A 26,612-nucleotide genomic window follows, 5' to 3' on the forward strand; every position below is an offset into this window, starting at 1 on the left:
TGTTGCTAAAAAGAACATTATGTTGTGTATTTGGTGTAATGCAATGTGTTTATGCGATTTAAGGTTAGAAGGTTTAAGGTTTAAGCAGATTTGTCTCATTTTAAATTAACACCAAAAACTGAGATGAAAAATTTACTCAAGTCATAAATTTACTAATGCTTAAATGTTATCGGTATCTTCAAAAGATTTTTTTTGGTACAATTTTTTTTCTGTATGGTGTTGATATAACAGTAAATACTGTAAATTTTGTTACGCTAGAATGTGTGGAAATATTTAAACCATGTGTGTTACAAATAACCCTGTGTTAGTTTGTGCCCCATGCACCCCTACTTAAAGAAATAAAGTGGTAATTAAGTTCAGCTTTTTTGAAATCAAGAGACACTTTTAATTACAGTAAATTATAATTGACCATTTTTTATTTTATTTTTGAATTTAATTCATTTTAATATCTTTAATAAAATCAAATAAATGTTTTATTTATAATTAAAACAAATGAATTCAAATCTAATATGTTCTTAATATGTATATGATATGTAAAAATCATGGGATGTGTTTTGAGAACAGATTTACATCATGACCAGTAAATCAAAAACATTTTTTTTATCTAAATGTAATTGTAGATTTGAATGAAATCTAAATGAAATTGTAAAATGTATGATTTTTTCCTTAGAAATGTAATTGACTATAAATACTTACTAATGTACTCATGTATTGTTCATGTATTCACTATTTAGTAAAAGAAGTACTGAACTGAGAAGTATTTAAAATCTGAAAAAAAAATCTATTTTACATTTTGCTCAAGCTTGTTTGTGCCTTTCTGTTTTGTGTGTGTGTGTATATGCATGTGTGTGCGTTTTTTAAATTTGTCTAATTTATAATGTAGACACATGCCTTTGTCTGTTGTCTGTGTTGTCAAACATTTTTTTTTCTGAATAAGATCCTTCTCTTTTTGCTCCAGTAACTTCAACTCCTCCTCTATTCTGTCCAGTTCTGTAGGGCCCTCTTCATTTGCAAGGTATCCTAAAAAGAAAAAAAGAAAATGTAAAGCAACCAAATTATTGTTTGTACTAACTAGTCAAATATAAGCATGCAGATGAATTACAGTCAAGAGTGGAGTCATTGCAATTTGAATGCTCATTTCCTGGTAAAGTAGGCAGGTCCTAGAAAGAGTAATTGCATTACATTGTTTTGCCTGTTTTATTGCACAGTGAAATAACCAAATGTTGTTGCTCCTACTCTGAAGTCCATAGAGCAGTCTGAGTCTAACATTATTTCCAGGGGCCAACTGCATAATTCTTAACATCTAGTCTGACCAATTTGCAATTGCTAATGTGTAATACGTATTTTTGGGATTTAAATTAGTCTAATCTATGTTTTTGTAACCCATTATTACAACCAGTCCTAAAAAGACAAAAGTACTAGACTAGTTTTAAGACTAGTTCAAGCACTTTATGCAACCAGCTGGCCACAGTAATGTTTCAATCAATGTAACTTTTATTGTTATTATTTAATTAGAGTCATTTCTTTAGCAATAGCATTGCCGTTATATTGGTGTATGAGTGTTATTCCATTACCTTCTATTCTGTTGTTCTTCTTTTGGATCTCCTGTAGGAACTGAAGACGGTTTAGCAGCTGTTGTCGTCTGAAGAGGATGTTCCACAGGTCTGTGGTATCTTCATCCTGTTCAGAGCCCTGTGGCAGCACTGGGGTCGTACTATAGTACATTGTCATAGTACATTGCCCTATAGAACAAATTACATTGATTTTACAACCTTATATGTAAGCATATAGCCTACCTTTTGTTGGCCATGTAAATAAATGTGCGGTCACATTCGCGAAATTTCGCCAGCAAAAATGGCCCGTTGTCCACTGTCAATAGTGTAGCGGAAGTCACTTTCAGACAAACAGCATCGAATTCGCGTGACCAACTTTCACATGAGCGAAATCTGCATGGAGAACTATTGAAATGAAATTAATGAAATTTCGCAGCAATAGTAAATGTGACCGCACTTTAAAACTGAAAAGCCCTACAGTTCTTCACGCGCAGCAGTCTGCATTGCTTACCCATAAAATGTGGTCTGATCTTAATTTAAGCCACTATTATAGACAAACACTATCTGACTAAACTCATTTTTAAAAAATGCACTTTGCTTATTATTCAGTAAATAATCACAATGTAGGGTGGAGAAAGTAAGTGAAACATTGAATCACTAACTTCACTTGTAGCAGCAAAACATATTTTTTTTCTGTGGCTGCTTATAAGACTGTTGACCAATTTTGAACCATCCCTCGCAAATATGTTTCATCTTAACAACATTGGTTGTAGCACAGCCCTCTTTAGGTTATGCCACAGCATCTAAACTGATGTATGGTCAGAACTAAGGCCATTGTCTTGACTCTTTTTGTAACACCCAATGACCTAAAGTCAGTCATGAACATTTTTTTTGTAAAATATCTTCATAGACTTTTGTATTCATTCGTCCTTTGATGATTGGAAAGTGTCCTGGCAGGCTGGCCCTGAAGCAGCAAGGCAGTGTTAATCCACAATGATCCTTCTATCCTAACCATTCTTCATATTTGGGATGAGGTTTTGGAGTTGGTTTGCTCTAAACAGTGTTGTGCATTTTGTCCACAAAACATTTTCCCAAAAGCATTGTGAAAAATCCAGGTGGACCTGTTTTAGTATTTTTTTTGCAGTGCTTTCTGATAGTAGACACATGCAGAAAGACGTCAGCAGTTTGTAGAGTTTTCTGGAGGTCCTTTGCTGTTGTCCTCTCACCTCTTTCAGGATTGTCCATTGTGTTCTTAGAGATTTAATGGGCAGGTCACCTATGCGACCCACACTTTGAATCTCATTTCTGTAAATTGACTCGAATTAGCTTTTGGAGGTTACTTTTGGTTCACTTACTTTCAACACCCTGCACTGTGAATGATCACATAATGTGTGTTGTTAGTTTAGTCAGATTGTGCCTGTCTATAACTGAGTTATAGTTAGATCAGACCACATTTTATGAGTAATTAATGCAGAAATCCGGAAATCCAGAAAACAGTCACACATGTAGACACACTTAACTGAACTTTTTATCTTAAAAACCGTTTGATCTTAAGGATTCTGCTTAAGTGCTTGAAATTTGTTTTTAGATAAATACAAATTGTGCCTGTGTAAGAAATTCTTTACAAAACTACAATTTTATAATTAGGACCAGAGAGTGAATAAAAGCAGCCAACATGTGCTGAACATGCATGTGAAGTCCTTTAAAACTCTCATGAAGGTGACTGAAGATTTTAAAGAATACATATATATATATATATATATATATATATATATATACTTGCATTTTTTGAGCAATGCATAATTGTTTTGTCTTAGTTTTCATTATTACGTTACTATTATTCTAAAATGTCGAAAATAATAAAGAACCTATAGGTGTGTCTAAACATTTGACCGGTAATGTCGATTTTTCTATTACTCAGGGGTGATAGTAATAGTTCACTTGAATATATCGCTGACTGCGCACATACATCTGACTAAGCAGACAAAGATTTGGAATCTAGTGATACTTGGTTATTTTCTTTAAGGAAATTAGCTTTTGCCAAACAAATATCATGTGAGTTTCTTTAATCCAATTTCCATTGAATTTCTCTTTGGCACTGTTGATATAGGTAATATTTTAATTCTGAAGTGTGCACATAATCCAAGCTTGCTAGTCATTGCAAACATAACCAAATGGGCAAACTCCACTATTTCTTTGGAATTTACAGTAACAAAAAGATCTTGTGGACAATGTTGTAATTTTTTAACTACTGACATTCTACTGACCTCAGTGCTTGCCATTAATGTCAGATACAATATTTGACATTTAAACAATGTTTCACATTTAAATACTTTGAAGAAGTTAGAAAAAGTTGTAATGAAATTTCAAACACAAATTATTCCCACGTTCTGTTAACTAAATAATATAAATGCATGATCTTGAATTTGCCTAAAGAAAACACGTGCCAGATTTTCAAGCAACCCAAAAGCATGAAAAGAATGAAAGTGTTTAAGAATGTTTGGTCATTTCTGTGCATCATTGCATTGTACATTTGTGTGTATTACTTGTTCAGTTTTCAGTGTTTCAGGCACCATTTATGATGGACATAAAGCCCATTTAAATGATAGAAAAAACATTGTCCATTAACAAACACTGTTTAATCTATAAATGATGGGTACATCACATTACCTATAGGCACTAGGATGCTGTTTGTTCGGCGAGTCGGAGTCCAGCTCCAGTACTGGAAATGATGACAGTTTTGAAGAATTATCAGTTGAAAGAATGATCAGTTTACTCAATTTTTTAAAATTCCTTTAGCAGTCCTTGCTTAGCAGTTCTCCTTAAGATGGAGAATTTAGTAGTCTTTGAATAGTCCCCCATAATCTCTTATGCCTTCTTCCATGAGTCTGAATGTCAATCAAAAAAACATAAGAATAAAAAGAATAATGATAAAAAACTTAGAAAGCTTCACAGTAAATGCCACCCAGTCCTTCAGATCATATTCACCGCCACCATCATCTTTCACCGTTTCTGTTTGTGGGAACTAAACAAGCCAAGATACGATTTCCATCTTGGTTTGAATACATTTTCATAATCAAATTTGCAGTAAGGGGTGACCAGTTTACTCAATTTTTTAAAATTCCTTTAGCAGTCCTTGCTTAGCAGTTCTCCTTAAGATGGAGAATTTAGTAGTCTTTGAATACTCCCCCATAATCTCTTATGCCTTCTTCCATGAGTCTGAATGTCAATCAAAAAAACATAAGAATAAAAAGAATAATGATAAAAAACTTAGAAAGCTTCACAGTAAATGCCACCCAGTCCTTCAGATCATATTCACCGCCACCATCATCTTTCACCGTTTCTGTTTGTGGGAACTAAACAAGCCAAGATACGATTTCCATCTTGGTTTGAATACATTTTCATAATCAAATTTGCAGTAAGGGATGACGTTCTGACTGTACACTGGTATGTGTGTGTGTGTGTGTGTGTAGGACATGTTTAGTGCTTGTTTCAGAATGGAATATTAAGATGCTCAGAGATAAATACCACTTCCTTATATTTTTATGTATGTCTGAGTTGGGTTTAAAAGCTTTTTTAATTGATACGGAACAGCAAGTAAAATCATCAGCACCATGGCATTATTTATTTTTAGGCTAAACATTTATTTTTTTATTGTTTCATTTTTATATTTGAATTCATCTTTATTAGAACACACTTCTTTAGATTCAAAAGGAGGTTGGCTAAAACACTTCCATGATCCTTTGCTGTCGGTCACCTCTAGAGGTCAGACTTTCACAGTAACAGAGTGGACACTGTAGTGTGAGGAGCTGTTCTGGACCACGGATGTCATTGATTTAGCAAATTTGAATGTGCAAATTTGACCTTGAAGAAGATTCAAAATAAATGAAATTCATATACAATTAAGGTCTACTTTAGTGGCTGTTAATGGTGTTGCCAGATTAACTAGAATATCCTAGTTTAGAGAAATGTGTCTAACAGTGTTATTTTATTACCATTGATGTACTATAGTTTTTGTTAATATTTTGAATTAGATATTTATTTTCACTTTTCATTTTAATTTTAGTTAAAGCTTTCATAATTTTGTTCTGAGTTTTTGTCATTTTTGTTAGTTTGTTCTTTAAGTTTTAGTAATATTATAGTAATAATTTTAAGTTTTTAGTTTTAGTTACTTTAGTACTTCAACTAAAATGAAAATGGAAAGTATTGCTTTGGCAGCTAGCTGAAATAAAGTACTTTTCTTATATTTCATTATATTTAAGCTGAGGGACGAGTTTCCAAACATGTGTCCGTTGTTGCTCATTAAGCATGTCTGTGAAACATTGAGAGGCACTTCCTGTTTGAGAGGAAGCAGCTGGAGTTGAGCCATGAGTAACGAGAGGGGAATGAAAGGCCTGATACATGAGAGTCGGACAGCACTGCTGCAAACCATATAACCCTTCTCCCTTTTTGCCTCCCAAACCTCCTCCCCGCCTCCACTTTTTCTCTCCCTTTTGCTCTTTTTCCCTTTGATCCATCGATTTATTTCAACTCTCTCTCTCGGTTCTATCTATAGAATTGCACAATATGTCACAGACAGAATGGGATGTCCAGTCTCTGCTGCAGGCACATGTGCCAAACGTGATCTTGGATGATGACATCACTGGGGGGGCGGTGCTTGAACAGGCAATGGGATGAAGTGGGGTGGGAGGGACAAAGGAAAGGGGGCTAAAACAGTGAGCAAAGGAACAGAAAGAAGTACATATTATGCAAATATTGTTATGCTCAAAGTTGCTGCAGGCTTAATCAATCAGCCTTTGGTGTTGATTATAAAAACAGTTCAGTCACGTGACATGTGGCCAAGTATGGTTACCCATGCTCGGAATTAGTGCTTTGCATTTAACCCATCCTAAGTGCACACACACAGCAGTGAACACACACACCGTGAACACACACCCGGACCAGTGGGCAGCCATTTATGCTGCGGCGCCCGGGGAGCAGTTGGGGGTTCGGTGCCTTGCTCAAGGGCACCTTGTCGTGGTATTGAAGGTGGAAGAGAGCGCTGTGCATACACTCCCCCCACCTACAATCCCTGCCGGTACGAGACTCGAACTTTTGGGTTACAAGTCCAACTCTCTAACCATTAGGCCACGACTTCCCCTTTACCTTTAAAGACGGCAGAGAGTGTAGAATCACTGCAGATAGTTTTGTCTGTATAGATTTGTCTGTGATGTTGCTTTAATCTGCGAGAGAGTCGGTTATGACCCTCAGAAGCCAGAGCAGGAGGGAGCATGTGCGTATATGTGCACATGGGGAGGAAGAGAGCGGACAAATCAGATCTTCTGTAAGCAGAGAGACATAAAGATATCTGCTTGTGTTTGCAGTCATTACCCCTGTCTGACCAAACACTAACTCATACCAGCTGGACTGTGTTTTGCAAGCAGACACTCTTGAGATACACAATATAATAGTGTTCCTGTAGCTCAAACAGAAGAGCATGGCACTAACAATGCCATGGTCATAAGTTTGATTCCCAGTAAATGCATAAATTGATTAAAAACAATGTATTGAATGCAATGTAATGCACTTTGTGTAAAAGCATCTACCAAGTGCATAAATGCAAATGGTATAGGCTATTATTTATCCCTTTTACATAATGGGAGTGTGGCACTGCTGATGTTTCTGTTCTTTTTCAATTTTCTGTTTTGGCTTAATTTTCATCGTTTATTTGCAGTAGTAGTAATGTAGTAGTAGTAGTGAACCTCTTGGTTTGAGTTTTTGAAAGGTGAAATTTACTGTGATAAGTATTCTTTGATCTTATACATCCCTTTTTGTGTCTTTCAAACATAAATGATTGGGCTCCAGGGACTTATTCAACATTTTTGTTAGTTTAGCTAACACAGATGAAGTTTTGTTGAAACTGATTTACTAAAAATGACTTGAAAGCATCATATGCATTGTTAAAATCTACTAATCAGTAATGTTTTGCAACAAAGTTTTCTAGCCAAAGTGTGTTTTTGAATTCATGCTTGTTGCAAATTTTCTTCAAGACATTTATAATGTTACAAACTGTTCTTTTCCATTTCAAAAAATGCTGTTCTTTTGAACTTTTTATTCATCAAAGAATATTTAAAATGTGTAACAGTTCCACAAAACTATTAAGCAACTGTTTTCAACATTGATAATAACAAAATGTTTCTTGAGCACCAAATCAGCATATTAGAATGATTTTTAAAGAATCATGCGACACTAAAGACTGGAGTAATGGCAGCTGAAAATTCAGCTTTGCCATCACAGGAATAAATTACATTTTAAAACATAGAAAATAGTTCATATGTAGTAATATTTCACAAGAGTAAAAGTCAATATATTACCATAGTAGATAGATAGATAATGTCAGTTTATATGATTTTTAGCTTGTTGCAACTTATCTTAAAAAATAACATTTTTGTAAAGGCATCATAACTTTTACGTTTATTGCAAATATAAAATGAATGAATGAATAATTATTGCTAAAAAGTAACATTGGATCATTCTTTTGTGGTGAAAATGTTAGCTCAACAAGTGGCTTGACTTTGATAAAATTCTTAATGCAAGCAATTAATCACTAAAAATAACTTTAAACATTTTCTCAAACAGTTTTTTTATTCTTTACTGGTTAAAAAATATATTTAAACATTTTTAAAACAAGACAAATTTGGAGAAAATCTGAGAAAAAGAAAATGCGCCAAGACTGCATTTATTTGATTAAAAATCTGTATTTGAATATATTTTAAAATGTAATTTGCTGTGATTGCAAAGCTGAATTTTCAGCAGCATTAGGCAGTTGTGCGGATTAATATTTTTTGTGAAAACTGTGATTTTTCTTCTGCTTCAGGGTCCTTTGATGAATAGAAAATTCAAAAGTTCAGCATTTATCAGAAATATTTTGTAACATCATAACCAGGCCAAGGTACACCTGGCACTCCACAGCACCATACATGCTAACGGCAGTTTACTTGGCAAAGTTTCGGTTTCCAAGTCACGCCCTGAAAAGCATAAAAACACAGAGAACAGTAGCGCTGTGACGAAGAGGACGAAAGGGCGGAAGCAGACTGAGATTGGGCTCAATTCAAGCTCACTCTCTCTCGCTTTCTCTCTCTCTCTATGTGTTTGATTTGGAGGTGAAACAAGGACATCCAACCTGAGAACCTGCTGACCTCTGGAGTGGCTGTGCATTAACCAAACAATAAATACCTGCTGTAGGTTTATGTCTTCTATCATATATTTACATATAAACACTCACTTATAATCCAAATAACTTTAAACATTTTCTCAAACAGTTTTTTTATTCTTTACTGGTTAAAAAATATATTTAAACATTTTTAAAACAAGACAAATTTGGAGAAAATCTGAGAAAAAGAAAATGCGCCAAGACTGCATTTATTTGATTAAAAATCTGTATTTCAATATATTTTAAAATGTAATTTGCTGTGATTGCAAAGCTGAATTTTCAGCAGCATTAGGCAGTTGTGCGGATTAATATTTTTTGTGAAAACTGTGATTTTTCTTCTGCTTCAGGGTCCTTTGATGAATAGAAAATTCAAAAGTTCAGCATTTATCAGAAATATTTTGTAACATCATACATGTCTTTACTGTCACGTTTGATCAATTTAACAAATCTTTGCTCATATTAGTTCTACTGACCCCAAACTTTTGAAGACTAGTGTAGGTAGTATATAATACTAATTATGAAATACTAATGAAACATAATACTAAATAAAAAATATATATTTATTTTTGCTCTGACCCTAATTGATTCTAAGTACGCAAAGATTTACAGTCAGTTTATAATGCTATGATGATTTTGTACATTATGCACATTATGTACATTATGCACTTTTAGAGTAAAGAGTAAAGTAAATATTTTTCTCATATTAGGCTAAAAATTCTCACTTCAGTCTCACTTCCTCACTTGAATTTCTATTAGCATTAAGAATGATAATTCCACAATTATAATAATAATAATAATTCAGTAATATTCTATTAAAATGTTGTATACTGACAAGTTTATCAACAGTATATCAACAACAGGTCTCTACTGAAGAACAAATCACACCATAGGACATACAATATTTATTTAGGAACACAAACAATGATAAGTTAATTATCAGGTAGTCCACAAATATTGTGGGAATGGTATCAATACAGTCAAACAGGGGAAAACATACATGGAAACCCATTTGGGAACAAGTGACCCCAAAAGAAAAGCTTGATCAGAAATTGTTGTAAATGGAAAATAATACAAAGTAAATATTAAAATTTACTGAAAATTGTTTTCAGCAAATAAGAAATTAAACTCCACCCCCCATCAGATTTATAATTTTTATGTCAATAGAAAAAGCAGATTGGGCCAGAATTACAACTTGAATGGGTGTTCTCATCCTTTCTCTAAAACTAGAAATGAGATAGAATTCCTGAAAAGCACTCATGTAGAATTCCCCCAAAAAGCAAGAAACTACAAAATATGATATACATATGCATACGTCATGCAAAGTGGCAAGTCTGCTTACAAACATGTTGTACAGTAGTCTGGTTTAATGTAGCTTTAGAGATTTACTCTCCTCGGCTAAAAAACAACAGTCTGATAAACCAGCTAACCAGCTCCCCCAAAAACAGATTGAAATAAAACTAGGAGCCATGATTATAAAATATCCAGAATCAATTTTAAGACCAATCTTTACAATCTTTGAGGACATCAGTGAGCTACTGCGTAATGGACAAAGCAAAGCATCATGGAAAATCCGGCTTGAGTTTGAAAAAAGGGTGTTCAACTAGTGAGATTCCCTGATTGGTTGAGTAGAGTCAGCTGACCAGTGAGGTACGAAAAAAGTCCCATTATCCAACGGGGAGAGAAAATTTAAGTCTGATACACAATGTTTGAGTGTGCAAGTCTCACACGCTGTACACATGAACGCTTGCATTGAATACTAGTTAGTTAAAAACCGCAAAAACAGATCGCTAATCCGCATGCAACGTCAACTCTCGTCTTGCATAAAGAACACCAGATAAAACAACAAAAAGTAAAATGTGAGAAAAGTTGCTGCCTTAGATGCTAGACGTCCATCTTCGAGAAAATACCAGAAATAATCCACGGGCGCAATGATCATAGTCCCATATACGTTAAACTACTCTTTTATTATAGAAAAAACGTGGTAATACAATGTGCGCTTGTTTCTTTATTTCTCTTATTACCTTCGTGTTGGCTTTCGCTCCTCTTCTGTAAATGTCCATGTTGCTTGGTTATTCTTGGTGTAGCTCTCTCCCCCTCCATGCCTGGTGAGTGAGAGAGAAAAAACGCCCCTCCCCTGACGCCTTGCTCTGTGTAGTCCAGGCTCTCATCTCTCGGCCTCCATGGCGACGCTGGCCTTCTGTTCGGTTGCCGCTTGCTGGTTGACAGCTGAGGGCCAGCCTGGGGGCGGGTGGGCTTGTTGGGGGGAAGGCCCCTGAGTCCATAAGCCCTGCTGGTTGGGCACGGGTGCGGTCATGCCCCAGCTGACCGGAGGTGGAGGGGGCGAGGTGGCCATGCTGGGACTGCTGCTGCTGTTGAAGCTTTCCGAGGCTTTGAGTCGCGAGAACATTGTGAGGGCGTCTGGGAAGTTTGGTGGCGTTGCGGGTGTGTTTGCTGGGGTACACATCTAAAAAACAAAACAGATGGACAATCACAACTGTGTTCTTGGATAATGCACATCATTTATCAAATTGATCATTTTCGATCACTTTTTGGTGTCAGTAACATGTTTGATGTTTTTGAAAGAAGTGCTTTCAATGGCTCTTATGTTAACAATGGCTGTATTTATTTATTTGATCAAAAACATTACAATTTAAAGTAACTTTTGCTATTTTAAAGGGTTAGTTCACCCAAAAATTAGGCTGTGTTTTGCTCACCCTTAACTTGGTAATACAATGTGCGCTTGTTTCTTTATTTCTCTTATTACCTTCGTGTTGGCTTTCGCTCCTCTTCTGTAAATGTCCATGTTGCTTGGTTATTCTTGGTGTAGCTCTCTCCCCCTCCATGTCTGGTGAGTGAGAGAGAAAAAACGCCCCTCCCCTGACGCCTTGCTCTGTGTAGTCCAGGCCCTCATCTCTCAGCCTCCATGGCGACGCTGGCCTTCTGTTCGGTTGCCGCTTGCTGGTTGACAGCTGAGGGCCAGCCTGGGGGCGGGTGGGCTTGTTGGGGGGAAGGCCCCTGAGTCCATAAGCCCTGCTGGTTGGGCACGGGTGCGGTCATGCCCCAGCTGACCGGAGGTGGAGGGGGCGAGGTGGCCATGCTGGGACTGCTGCTGCTGTTGAAGCTTTCCGAGGCTTTGAGTCGCGAGAACATTGTGAGGGCGTCTGGGAAGTTTGGTGGCGTTGCGGGTGTGTTTGCTGGGGTACACATCTAAAAAACAAAACAGATGGACAATCACAACTGTGTTCTTGGATAATGCACATCATTTATCAAATTTATCATTTTCGATCACTTTTTGGTGTCAGTAACATGTTTGATGTTTTTGAAAGAAGTGCTTTCAATGGCTCTTATGTTAACAATGGCTGTATTTATTTATTTGATCAAAAACATTACAATTTAAAGTAACTTTTGCTATTTTAAAGGGTTAGTTCACCCAAAAATTAGGCTGTGTTTTGCTCACCCTTGAAGCATCCTAGGTGTATATCACTTTCTTCTTTCAGACGAATCCAGTCTGAGTTATATTAAAAATTGTCCTGGCTATTCCAAGCTCTATCATTGCAGTCAGTGGGTGTTTCTGTTCAACAGTCCAGAAGACATCAAATAAAGAGCGTGCATCCATAAAACGTGCCTTACACGGCTCTGGGGGATTAATAAAGGCCTCCTGTAGTGAATCCATGCATTTTCATAAGAAAAAGATCCATATTTCAAACGTAATAAACACTTTTCTCTCACTTCAGGTATCTGTCATACGTGGAAGGCGTTCCGGCGGATGACGTATGCGTCGCGCGCTCACATAAGCCCTGCTGGTTGGGCACGGGTGCGGTCATGCCCCAGCTGACCGGAGGTGGAGGGGGCGAGGTGGCCATGCTGGGACTGCTGCTGCTGTTGAAGCTTTCCGAGGCTTTGAGTCGCGAGAACATTGTGAGGGCGTCTGGGAAGTTTGGTGGCGTTGCGGGTGTGTTTGCTGGGGTACACATCTAAAAAACAAAACAGATGGACAATCACAACTGTGTTCTTGGATAATGCACATCATTTATCAAATTTATCATTTTCGATCACTTTTTGGTGTCAGTAACATGTTTGATGTTTTTGAAAGAAGTGCTTTCAATGGCTCTTATGTTAACAATGGCTGTATTTATTTATTTGATCAAAAACATTACAATTTAAAGTAACTTTTGCTATTTTAAAGGGTTAGTTCACCCAAAAATTAGGCTATGTTTTGCTCACCCTTGAAGCATCCTAGGTGTATATCACTTTCTTCTTTCAGACGAATTCAGTCTGAGTTATATTAAAAATTGTCCTGGCTATTCCAAGCTCTATCATTGCAGTCAGTGGGTGTTTCTGTTCAACAGTCCAGAAGACATCAAATAAAGAGCGTGCATCCATAAAACGTGCCTTACACGGCTCTGGGGGATTAATAAAGGCCTCCTGTAGTGAATCCATGCATTTTCATAAGAAAAAGATCCATATTTCAAACGTAATAAACACTTTTCTCTCACTTCAGGTATCTGTCATACGTGGAAGGCGTTCCTCGCCTCTGAGATATGCTAGTCTCGCGAGTTTGTTTACAGGAGCAAAGGAAGCAAAGTTTCCTTACTTTAGCAAAGGAAAACCAGTCTCCTCTTGGCTTATATCGAAATCCTCTGACATTTTTCTTTACAAATCTTCGTTTTGTGCTTCTAATTTGTGACCGGCGATATGTTTTGTTCTCTCTCCGCATTCGTCACTAATCACGCAATGCCGACGTCTTACGTCATCCGCCTGCACAGCTTCCGCGTACGACAGTCAGCAGAAGTGAGAAAAAAGTGTTTATTACTTTTGAAATATGGATATTTTTCTTTTGAAAATGCATGGATTCGCTACATGAGCCCTTTATTCACCCCCCGGAGCCGTGTGAGGCACGTTTTATTATAGATGCGTGCACTTTATTTCCCGTCTTCTGGACTGTTAAACAGAAACACCCGCTGACTGCAATGATAGAGCTTGGAATAGCCAGGGCAATTTTTAATATAACTCCGATATGATTCATCTGAAAGTCATATACACCTAGGATGCCTCGAGTGTGAGTAAAACACAGGCTAATTTTCATTTTTGGGTGAACTAACCATTTAATGTAGGCTATTTTAAAATGTAATTTATTTCTGTGATGGCAAAGTTGAAGTTTCAGCAGTTAGTACAGTTATATTTTTCAGGATTCTTTTATAAATAGAAAGTTAAAAAGAACAGCATTTCAAAATTCTGAACAGAAAGTAAAAAATAACAGAGCAAGAATTTTTTGTATAGAAATGTTTTGTAACATTACAAATGTATTTACTGTCACTTTTTTTGTCAACTGAATAGGTCCTAGCTGAATAAAAGTATTCATTTCTTTCAAAATTTCCCTAGTAAAAGGTAATATATTTAAAATACATTTATTTCATTCTAAGTACAGTTCAAATCTATTCATGTATTTACTGATATAAAGCTCGAGACTTACTGATATAAAAATTATAATTAAACTTTTTTGGAGTACTACTTGTGCACAATGCACATTTCTTAATATTAAGCCTAAAATGTGTTTTAATGTCGCTACTGATGATGATTATATGATCTTTGAGTAATATAGGTCTTTAAATGCAAGATATTTAAAGTGTCTCTGAAGTATTCTTGCAATAGTTCCACGTTAGCACAATCAAATATACTTCAATATATCTTTAGTTAGACTTCAGCACTACTTCCGTGCATTAAGTACAAAATTAGTTGTTCCAATTTAGCAGACATTTAAGTATACCAGGTTAGTATACTAAGAGTACAACTGCAGTGTATTGTTATTAAGTACATAAATATGTAAATGTATTTGTATTATACTTAGTATGAAATAAATGTACTTCAAATGTATTTTGAAATAAATGCATTTCTTTTTAACTAGGGCTTACTGCCCCCAAACTTTTGAACAGCAGTGTAGCAGTTTGTCTTATTACACTTTAATTAAAATACATAAAAGTTAATCAAATCTTGCTCGCTCTAAAATCATTTTAATTTATTTCATGATTTTCAGCTGGTGTCACGAACCCCTCATTCATATATGTGTATCATATAGAGGTCTCCTTTCATAATTCAAGCTATTTCTGATAAATAAAAATCAGGTTCTGTCTTTTACAGATTGCAGAAGAAAAATTAGAGACTTTCAATACATCTTTAACATTCCTAACTAATAAAACACATTTTAAACCGTACGACAAGCAGCTAAAACATTTTAGTGGCAAAATTAAATTCTGCCAAGTTGTCCCAGTAGATCATTACAACATTCCCTCCCTTCCTTCGCATTCTCTCTGCCGGTGTTGATTGGTGCTCTTCTAACAGTTCAACTTCCTGTTTCTCATCTCTGCCCTGGCATCACCCGCTCTGCCTTGCTCCGTGTGCCATTCAGCTTCTCCATTACATCTGTGACCTCCCCATTGTCCTCTCTGAACTCGATGTCCTCTGTCCCCAGCAAATCGCGCATCTAGAGGTACACAATAGGCCTCATGAGAGCACCCCCGCCATCCTGCGATTTTTTCGGCGGCAGGACAACATCACCAGACATAAACAACATTTCAAAGGTCGCCACAAATCTGCACAAGGCAGCAGTCTGTGGGTTGAACTAGGACTAATATGTGGGGAGAAATCTAAGAGATTGTCAATGAAAGCTAAATGAACGGACAGCATTACATTGGGATACTTCCTGGTGTGCCCTTGCACAGGTATGAGAAACATGTCCATATTGTCTTACTGCAGCAATCACATCGGCATCCGCGTCCTATCCAGTCAGCAACCTTAAATACGGCCGCCTGCAGTTTTTATTGACCCACCTGTAAGGATATCTCTCCAAAAACCACCACAATCACCCCATTGTGGCCGGTCAAAAGTCTCAAATGGACCTCCGTGTCCCTAGATGCCTTTAATTCACAAGAGTGATTAGAACAGGAAGTCTGAGGGATTAAAAAAACAGCTATGAAGCTGTTACACAGGCTTCAAATGGCAATGAGGAGGGGGGAAAAAATCCCTCGGTTTGGAAGAGTCGCACAAAATGGCATCCAGCAATACATCACCCAGCTGGACAGCTGCTGCAGATGTGGAGACGGTCAGTGGCTTAACAAGGCCGTCAAACCGAGAGCAGATGCATTTGCAGATCCTCCATAAATCAGAAACATTGACAAAGCGTGCTTCAAGAGGTGCAGTGTACATAAACATGCTCCGGCAGACAGCTGGGTTGCTATGGAAATATTTTGGTTGTGAGGACAGAGCTGTTGATGAGAAATGAGGTCAGAGTTGGTGTAGAAAAACAGAACCTGCGGTGCACAGCCCAGTCCACTTTGTTATACTTTATTTTTGTTTGTTACATTTGATTTACTTGGAAACCCAGTGAATGTTTAAAACTGTATTTCTATCTATCTGAACACACCCCTTGTCTTCCATTGGTTGGTCAAAAAGATAACCCAGTCCCAAATTCACTGCTGGTCTGGATTCTCAAACAAAGAATGTTTAGGTAGCACTACACAATGTAAAGGCTGTAAAACAGGGCACAATGTACTGTGTTAATATGAAAGAATTTTCCATATACATTTTTTACAGATGTTTTACCCATATTTTGAATTATGCATTGCTTCATGTTGATTCTTTTTCTTACAGTGTACAAAATAATTTAATAATAATTTAATAATTTATGCATTTAGCAGACGCTTTTATCCAAAGCGACTTACAGTGCATTCAGGCTATACATTTTTTACCAGTATGTGTGTTCTGGTAAAACCAGAGTGTTTTTACTTTACAACCTGCAAATGGCTTACTTGTCTCTTCATATTAAATTAAAATCAGAGAAAGTATGAAAAAACAATTCAGCTTGTATCACCACATGCTTTTGAGTAGTCTTTGTTTAAAACAAGACCAATAGTGTGACACTTTTTCAGCTGCCTTAGTTTCGGAAGCATTTTTCCCAATGGAATTTAAAAAAAAGTCTATAACCAAAAGCCATGAACCAAACCAGCCTGCTACAAGGTAAACCACAAATTACAATCTTTGGCTTAAGCAAAAAAGTTTTGAAAATCAGCCAAAAAACAAAAGGTAAAAGACTGCAAGAAAGAACGGCAACTCCATTAAGCATTGCAAATAGCATAGTTGAAGAAATAAAAAAAACTATTTAAAAACTGTTGTTTTCGACATTAACAAAAAGGTCCAGATCTAATGCGGGACTTGGAAACATCTTTTTGTGACTTCAAATAGGATATCCTTGATTGCCCATTTCCAACTAGAACCATAGCAAAAACATGTAAGTGAACCCAGCGTCTTTGGTTCACCAAGCACAACATAAGCCCTGCAGAGGCATCAGTGAAACAAAATTAGAGAGCATCATTCTTGTTCCCCTTTACTATTGTTCAATGAGCCAGACTGTTCCAATCCACAAACAAGCAGATTCTCCTCCATTGGAAATAGCTAGAAATATATAGCATAAAACAAAGGAAAGCTTTCAAATTCCTTTGAACTAAAACAGTGATGCAATTCATTGCTTCATGCTTAGCATGGAAGTTCTAGTACAACTGCTGTTTTGCATCCTTCACATGCATGTCTACATGACTGTGGCAGATGGTGCATGAAATATAATGATAAGGTTTGTAATGAGATAATTGACGGTTCACTGCAGCGTTCCATTGTAACACAAAACTGTACAACACTGCCTGATCTGTTGTACGCGTATCTGTGAGTATCTGAGAGAAAGAGAGACGCTGGCAGTTGTCGTCAAGCAGGCAGACAATGCCTTTAGGAGGTGCTTTGATTTTTATAACAGTAATTTGTAATCACGTACTGCAGAGATGCAGATGTTTTTCTGATCTCTGCACTCTATTATACTGTGTGTGTGTGTGTGTAGATTTAAGTGTTTACACATATGTGAGCAAATGATCTCTCAGTTCAAGGCTTGATTATCAACCTGAGTGTAACAGTACAGAAGGATTTCAGAACAAAACAATAGGCAAGTATTGTCTACAAAAAGGCTGATTTATACTTCCTGTATGTTAAAAACAAAGGACACGAGCTGCAGTGTCCTCTGCCAAGTGATTGTGCAGTGATCGTAAACCAGCAAAATTTGTTCAATCAGAACAGTTTAAATGTCGCCCAACTGAAAGACATCTTAGAGAGTTATGAATGCTGTCCAAGAGCATTTTTTCGTGATTAAACAGAAGTAGCGACAAATCTTTTCTTCTGTATTGTGACGTACATTAGAGTGTAACAGCTTATTAAAAAATAAAACAGACTGTTCCAATCCACAAACAAGCAGATTCTCCTCCATTGGAAATAGCTAGAAATATATAGCATAAAACAAAGGAAAGCTTTCAAATTCCTTTGAACTAAAACAGTGATGCAATTCATTGCTTTATGCTTAGCATGGAAGTTCTAGTACAACTGCTGTTTTGCATCCTTCACATGCATGTCTACATGACTGTGGCAGATGGTGCATGAAATATAATGATAAGGTTTGTAATGAGATAATTGACGGTTCACTGCAGCGTTCCATTGTAACACAAAACTGTACAACACTGCCTGATCTGTTGTACGCGTATCTGTGAGTATCTGAGAGAAAGAGAGACGCTGGCAGTTGTCGTCAAGCAGGCAGACAATGCCTTTAGGAGGTGCTTTGATTTTTATAACAGTAATTTGTAATCACGTACTGCAGAGATGCAGATGTTTTTCTGATCTCTGCTCTCTATTATACTGTGTGTGTGTGTGTGTGTAGATTTAAGTGTTTACACATATGTGAGCAAATGATCTCTCAGTTCAAGGCTTGATTATCAACCTGAGTGTAACAGTACAGAAGGATTTCAGAACAAAACAATAGGCAAGTATTGTCTACAAAAAGGCTGATTTATACTTCCTGTATGTTAAAAACAAAGGACACAAGCTGCAGTGTCCTCTGCCAAGTGATTGTGCAGTGATCGTAAACCAGCAAAATTTGTTCAATCAGAACAGTTTAAATGTCGCCCAACTGAAAGACATCTTAGAGAGTTATGAATGCTGTCCAAGAGCATTTTTTCGTGATTAAACAGAAGTAGCGACAAATCTTTTCTTCTGTATTGTGACGTACATTAGAGTGTAACAGCTTATTAAAAAAAATAAATAAATGTAGGGCTGGGAACTGGATCTATGCATCATTTGATTGGATTTTGAGTTGTTAGCATTGCACTCCATAAGAGTTTGCATAATTGGAAGGTCGAGGTCAGAAATGTAAAAAAAATAAACATATGCTTATATGAATTGTTCATAAGAAGATTTATAACATGCATTTAGAAAATAGGGTGAATACTATAAAAACAGTAGTGATTACTAAATTAGCATTCACACCATACTATAAGTGTGCACTGCGTGTCGTCTACTGCTTTAAATGCTCCAGCAGCTCCTTAAAGCCGGGAGGCTGTCAGTGATTTTATTGTACATCAGCTGGAAAAACTGTTTTGAAAATTGGTTCCAACAATATCATTTTTCTCTGCCATTAACACTATAGCTGTGGTTTGAACATGGCAGCTCACAGAATTAGAATGATTATTAAAACTTTATTGTCCTTGGTGTGAATGTGCCTTAAATAACATACCATATACTGTATATTGTCAGACGTCATATTATATAACTGAAGCTATAACTGGTTGAATGAAACATTTCTCATTCTTTTTTTCCAGATACTTCACAAACGGTTAGCCTGCTAGCTGATACCGTGGCATTAAATTAGCATACAATTTTATCCAAAGTGACTTGATGAACATCACAAGCAATTTACCATTTAAGAGACAATTCACAGTTCTGCAGTGACAAGCTTCAAGAGTATGCCAGCACAAATCTAGCTTAGAGGAAAAAAAGAGAGAAAATCATTTTTAGGAAATGCCTTTGACTCTGGTTGTGATTTCAGTTAAATTAGCCTGCTTTCCTAGCCATTTAAGAGACAATTCACAGTTCTGCAGTGACAAGCTTCAAGAGTATGCCAGCACAAATCTAGCTTAAGAGGAAAAAAAGAGAGAAAATCATTTTTAGGAAATGCCTTTGACTCTGGTTGTGATTTCAGTTAAATTAGCCTGCTTTCCTAGTATTGCTTCCAAGGAGTAATCGGAAAGGCTATTTTGATTATAGAAGAATATGATGTGATATGTTTTTGAACAGATGATACAAACGGTTACCTTTGGGGTTTGAATTCTGCAGGGGGCTAAAATCATCTACCAGCCGGGGCAATCTGGGCCATGCTAACCCCTTAAACCCATGTGCATTGTACGTTACTTCTTGTACATCTGCGATTCACACTCACTGCATACCGAGAAACATTGCTTGTAAATGTGGTTTACTCTTTCTGGCTCCAACCACAACATCAACTCAAGGCCAAATACTCAAATATAATCATTGTTTCAGAGTGAAATACTTTGTATACACTGCCTTTGATGAGACATTCCGGTGTTTCTTAACTTTTCAGCCTGAATTTTGTCTTTAGTATGTTTCACACAGATTGTCTCACTTCCAAGAAAGAACATCTGCTCGTTTTTATAGGCTACAGAGACTGTAAGGTCATCAAGATAAGGAGCCATGATCCTTTTAATCAAACTGTCAGTTAACTGCAATAAAGCCCTGTCATTACTCTAACCTTTCCCCACCCCTCTCTGTAAGGTGCAGGGAATTCAGCTGTATCTGAGAATTAAAATACTGCCAACTCTTTCTTAGGTCACACCCAGGAACAAACCACAGTTAAAGTTACCAGAATTTGTACCCCTCCTTCTCAGCCCCAATGCCAGGAAAAGAGAATTTTCTACCCTTTGTGTGTTAAATCCTGTTTTAATTACCGTACTTTAACCAGAGGATAACTGGCCATCTTACTAAGGCTATTCTTTTTACTTTGGCGGTGACTGCATGGTCAGAGCTTCAATTCCTTGGGCCAAAAATTCATTTCTTAAAATGTGGAAATTTTGCTCCGTATAAACCATTATTCTTTGGTAATGAAAATTAAGTATGATGTCTAATCATTTTTACTAAATTAGACTAAAATCACATCCGTCAAAAAAATGTTTTATAAAAGTACTGTAATATAACAGCCAATAATTCAATATTGAAGGGACAAAGTATAATTTCTGTCTTAATTTGCACATTTGTCCAGAGTGTATTCTGTCACTATTAGTCATAAGCAATACATGCATTTATTTGAAAGGACAAAATCCAGAATATTCATCCTTTTTTGTCCTACTTTCTAACTAAACTGAAAGGGAGCAATTTTAGTGTGAATGACATTTTTCAGTTTCAGGAACCCAGATTTCATTATAAAATTCATAACTAAGTTTGAAAAAGCCTTTTCTGTGTGATACCCAACTTTCTGTTTGTGTATTCGGCTCAGCGTGTGAGTTATGAGCTAAGGTGGTCAGCAATTATTGTAGGGTCACTCTAGGAGACAAACATCTAACATTACACCTGTCCAGAGCATGATCTCAACCTATGATGATATGCCCATTCACAACAATTATTTCCTATTAATATACCTTAAATAGTAAAATGAACAGCAGCTCATAAAGATGTTAAGCTCCAGGGAGGCCTGAACATGTGGCAAACTTTAATTACGACTGTGATGTTGTGCTTTAAAAATTAATTATGAAGGAATAGTTCACTCAAAAATAAAAATTCTCATGTTGAGTAAATGATTTTATGATCAATGACTACAGTCGCCATCAGTTATTCTTTTTTCAACAGCCTCCAAACAAAATGATACACTAAACCAATATAAAAGAACACTCTGTGAGGTAAGCATACTAGTCTGCTGATTTTTTCATGCACTTTGACTTCACTGTCAATCAGAATAAGTGTGCTAGTGCAGGGGAAATTGTAGTGCAAACTCAATGAGGACTGCAACTAATAACATTAGTAAGTGTTGGCAGCCATGCATGCAATAAAATCACACCTCTGCTTCTTGTGCTTTCACCTGCTCTATTTAAACTGTGATGCAGTGGGCATCACAACTATCCTGTGTTCAGCGATAAACAATGACCTGTAGATACTTTTTTGCTTCAGCAAAACCATTTATGCCCCATACACTCACATCAATAAACCTCAAACAGACACAAACATGGGGTGAACTGCAATGTTTAACTGCACAAATGCCAAATTTTAATGACATAATTTCTGTTTTATCACACACACAAAAAAAATTCCCACTGTTTTGACATTTTATATGATTAGCTTTGAATTTTTTTAAATAATTTAGATTCAGACAGATTCACTAATTAATCATTTTGACAATTTTATAAAACTGTTTTACCGATTCATTGAAAATAACTGACTCCAAAGAATAAAACACCCACAATTCACAACAGCATTATCTACGAGATTAAATATATTTAATAGCAAATAATAATTGTAAAAACTCTTCACTATAGAAATTTCCATCACTTCCACAATTTTTATGACATTTTTTTTAAAGTCTGAATAACACAATTTCAATAGTTAACAATAACTTCACAAAAGGTTTCATTTGTTAACATTAACACAAATTAATGAAAAATAATTAAAGAAAAAAATAAAGCATAATATAACAAGAATTTATTAATTTGACAAATTAATGTTAATTTCAACATTTACCAATACATTATTCAAATCAAAAGTTGTGTGTATTAACATTATTTACTGGACCTGAGCTAACACGAACTAACAATGAACAGTTGTATTTATTAACTAATGTTAAAGGGATAGTTCACCCGAAAATGAAAATTTGATGTTTATCTGCTTACCCCCAGGGCATCCAAAAAGTAGGTGACTTTTTTCTTCAGTAGAACACAAACGGAGATTTTTAAGTCAAACTGTGACCGGCCGTGAGGAGTCGTCTTTTTCAACAGCCTCCAAACAAAATGATACACTAAACCAATATAAAAGAACACTCTGTGAGGTAAGCATACTAGTCTGCTGATTTTTTCATGCACTTTGACTTCACTGTCAATCAGAATAAGTGTGCTAGTGCAGGGGAAATTGTAGTGCAAACTCAATGAGGACTGCAACTAATAACATTAGTAAGTGTTGGCAGCCATGCATGCAATAAAATCACACCTCTGCTTCTTGTGCTTTCACCTGCTCTATTTAAACTGTGATGCAGTGGGCATCACAACTATCCTGTGTTCAGCGATAAACAATGACCTGTAGATACTTTTTTGCTTCAGCAAAACCATTTATGCCCCATACACTCACATCAATAAACCTCAAACAGACACAAACATAGGGTGAACTGCAATGTTTAACTGCACAAATGCCAAATTTTAATGACATAATTTCTGTTTTATCACACACACAAAAAAAATTCCCACTGTTTTGACATTTTATATGATTAGCTTTGAATTTTTTTAAATAATTTAGATTCAGACAGATTCACTAATTAATCATTTTGACAATTTTATAAAACTGTTTTACCGATTCATTGAAAATAACTGACTCCAAAGAATAAAACACCCACAATTCACAACAGCATTATCTACGAGATTAAATATATTTAATAGCAAATAATAATTGTAAAAACTCTTCACTATAGAAATTTCCATCACTTCCACAATTTTTATGACATTTTTTTTAAAGTCTGAATAACACAATTTCAATAGTTAACAATAACTTCACAAAAGGTTTCATTTGTTAACATTAACACAAATTAATGAAAAATAATTAAAGAAAAAAATAAAGCATAATATAACAAGAATTTATTAATTTGACAAATTAATGTTAATTTCAACATTTACCAATACATTATTCAAATCAAAAGTTGTGTGTATTAACATTATTTACTGGACCTGAGCTAACACGAACTAACAATGAACAGTTGTATTTATTAACTAATGTTAAAGGGATAGTTCACCCGAAAATGAAAATTTGATGTTTATCTGCTTACCCCCAGGGCATCCAAAAAGTAGGTGACTTTTTTCTTCAGTAGAACACAAACGGAGATTTTTAAGTCAAACTGTGACCGGCCGTGAGGAGCCGTCTTCTTCTTCTTCTTCTTGCTTTACGGCGGATCGCAGACTTATAAGTGCATAACCGCCACCTATCTCTCAAATGGACCATTGACACTCCTAATTGAGATTGTAGATAAGAGTGTCAATGGTTCATTTGAGAGATAGGTGGCGGTTATGCACTTATAAGTCTGCGATCTGCCGTAAAGCAAGAAGAAATAGACGCCTCATGCGCAGGCTGAAGAAGAAGACGCGAACGCACTCAGGACAGTTCAGACATTGTGGTGAAAATCAGAGGTAAAAAAACGATATAAATACTGTTCAGTTTCTTGCACAGGTTATGCACTTATAAGTCTGCGATCCGCCGTAAAGCAAGAAGAAATAGACGCCTCATGCGCAGGCTGAAGAAGAAGACACGAACGCACTCAGGACAGTTCAGACATTGTGGTGAAAATCAGAGGTAAAAAAACGATATAAATACTGTTCAGTTTCTTGCACAGACCGATCGTTTCGTGTCTTTTCACTTCAATGTACCATCACGAGCAGCAGGGTTAAATTTGGTTATGTTTGTGTATGTTTTATGACTCTCAAAGCCGTGATTCCCATCCACTTACATTATAGGACTGACGGACTGCAACGGTTTGACTTAAAAATCTCTGTTTGTGTTCTACTGAAGAAACAAAGTCACCTACATCTTGGATGCCCTGGGGGTAAGCAGATAAACATCAAATTTTCATTTTTGGGTGAACTATCCCTTTAACAAAAATGATCAAATATTGTAACAAATAAATTGCAAATTGTTAGTTATAGTTAATCCATTAATTAACATGAACTAATGGGATCTTATTGTAAAGTGTTACCGATATGCCCCAGGTTTTTCATAAAAGTGGAAAATAAGTGGCAGTGGGATATTCCAGAACTCCATCATCATGATGCACATACCATATAACTCTTTTTCATAGAGGAATTATTAAACACTAGTCCTGTTCAAGAAGACACTTGCTTATTGCTTGACAAGTGAAGTGATAGCCCACATTCGTGATACTTTAAACTTGTGGCCATTATTTCTTTTTATTTATACTGCAACAATGAAATACTGCCTACCTCGGCACACTACAGTAATAACCGTGAACACCGCGTGTGTGTGTGTGTGTGTGTTTATTTCTGGAAGCCCCGTCTCTCCGCAACATGGCTGACACTATGGCTACAGCTTTACATTGTTATTGTTTCAGCCACGATGTAAACGGAGCACGTATAATCACATAACAGACACATGTAATAGAAAAAAGTTACATCTAATAAACGTTTATAACCAGAGATGACGGCTTTCATACTCACCATTTGATGATGGTGACCGTAAGGGATATTTGTCTCTTGAAAGAAGGCACTAAGGGCTGTCTGTGAGTGAGAGATCATAACACAGCATTACCTCACATGCTGTATAATAATATTCAAACATATTTATACCTCGCTAGACTGGAAAACTGTCGGAGTTTCACTTATTTTAGAGAGCTGAGAATGGCTGCAGGATTTAGGCTGATCTAAATGAAAAACGAAAGCACAACATTGTATCAGTGTTGAGCTCTGCTCTGTAATCTGTCAGCGATCATCTTCATTGCATAATAGCATGGGAAGCTAGTACAGTGTGTCATGGGGAAGGATTATAGTATTTAATCTGGAGTAAACTCTAATTGGATAGTAGCCTGTCTCTGTTGAGTTTTTCGCAATTGTTATACTATAGAGATGCAGTTTTATTCGAAAATAAAGCACATGCAGACGGCATTAATAGATTTTAAATGTCGTAGGAGGAGGAAACTAAAACATGTTTCGGTCATAGTTATTAGTCATTATTAAGCAATGGCAACCAGACACGCGGACAGACAGAGAATGCAATGCATCACATAAACAATGCACTAGCGTAGGCATGCATAGTGTGCTCTCCATTGCGCTTACCTCAAACTGCCAATGTGCCGCTTGCAAAAGCTGTTTCGCTTGGTCTGCGGCACATCCAGCTGTCAGGACGAACTGGTTTATCATAACTTGATGTTTGAGTTCATCCATATTCGCTGGTGTTTATTTCCGAGCCACGAACAATAGTGTTTTACCCGGGACTGGATTTTTGAGATTTAGTCTCTCCTCTTTTCTCTTTCAGTCGCCCACCATTACAGCCGGTTGAGCAAACACAAATATTTACTGTAGGAGCGCTGGTGTAACGAGCGCCAGATGATTGACAGCATGAAGCAGCCAATCAGAGCGGGGCGGAGGTCATGGGAATTGTATGCGTCGGGATTCCATGCTTGTTGTGTTTCTGATGGTGACACTGCGTTAGTTTGATGTATATGTTGAAGCGCTCCAGATCGATGTTGACGATTTTGCTTATACAATTTGACAATATCTAATCCTAAACAAAGAAAAGGCACGCATAAACTACGCGACAAGGATAAGAGTGCGTTTTAAGTTGCTCTTTAAACGCCGAAACTACATATCCCGCCATGCAACGCTTTGTTTGAATTTATGAATGACGGTCGTTCCCGTCCAATTCCCATTAGCGCTATGCCACTACCTTCCCAAATATGGTAAACAAATCTTCCAACACCAATTAAATCACTAGCATCTTAACAGAAGACCCCCTGGTGTACTTTAGCGCAGTCCTTTGTAGTGGTAAGCAAATGACGACAACTTTTCATGACGTTGCTTTTACTTTTAATAACAGTGCGTGACTGCGCTTTGGTGAAACGATGCTTTGACTACAAAAAAGCATCACGTCTTAAACACAAATACGGAATAAACGATGTATAATTATTTCATCGTGCTCGATCCATATGTGATATTAGTTTGGGTGTTATAAAATAATTATCATTTTCAGCATCGATATTGGAATTTATTCATCTTGTGAATCATAAACATAACTCA

General features: G+C 36.5%; 1 protein-coding gene across 1 annotated transcript; it reads right to left on the reverse strand.

Annotated features, from left to right (window-relative positions):
• Positions 1-11,659: 11,659 nt before the first annotated feature.
• Positions 11,660-25,905, reverse strand: LOC107584182 (UBA-like domain-containing protein 1). Its single transcript, XM_016270688.1, has 4 exons — positions 25,653-25,905; positions 25,038-25,097; positions 12,536-12,719; positions 11,660-11,952 (listed from the first exon to the last, which is right to left on the reverse strand). The coding sequence occupies exons 1-4, from the start codon at positions 25,758-25,760 to the stop codon at positions 11,660-11,662; spliced, it is 645 nt and encodes a 214-aa protein (XP_016126174.1). The 5' UTR covers positions 25,761-25,905.
• Between the last annotated feature and the right edge of the window lie 707 nt (positions 25,906-26,612).

The sequence above is a fragment of the Sinocyclocheilus grahami genome, unplaced genomic scaffold, assembly GCF_001515645.1.
Source record: "Sinocyclocheilus grahami isolate Dianchi unplaced genomic scaffold, SAMN03320097.WGS_v1.1 scaffold57.1, whole genome shotgun sequence".
Classification (NCBI taxonomy): Eukaryota; Metazoa; Chordata; class Actinopteri; order Cypriniformes; family Cyprinidae; genus Sinocyclocheilus; species Sinocyclocheilus grahami.

Excerpts from the sequence above, each read along its gene's own strand:
- LOC107584182 (XM_016270688.1), bottom strand. The coding sequence starts at position 25,760 with ATGGATGAACTCAAACATCAAGTTATGATAAACCAGTTCGTCCTGACA. Across the intron at positions 12,720-25,037 it reads ACGGTCACCATCATCAAATG|ATGTGTACCCCAGCAAACAC; the intron begins GTGAGTATGAAA and ends TTTGTTTTTTAG. Across the intron at positions 11,953-12,535 it reads GCCCAACCAGCAGGGCTTAT|ATGTGTACCCCAGCAAACAC; the intron begins GTGAGCGCGCGA and ends TTTGTTTTTTAG.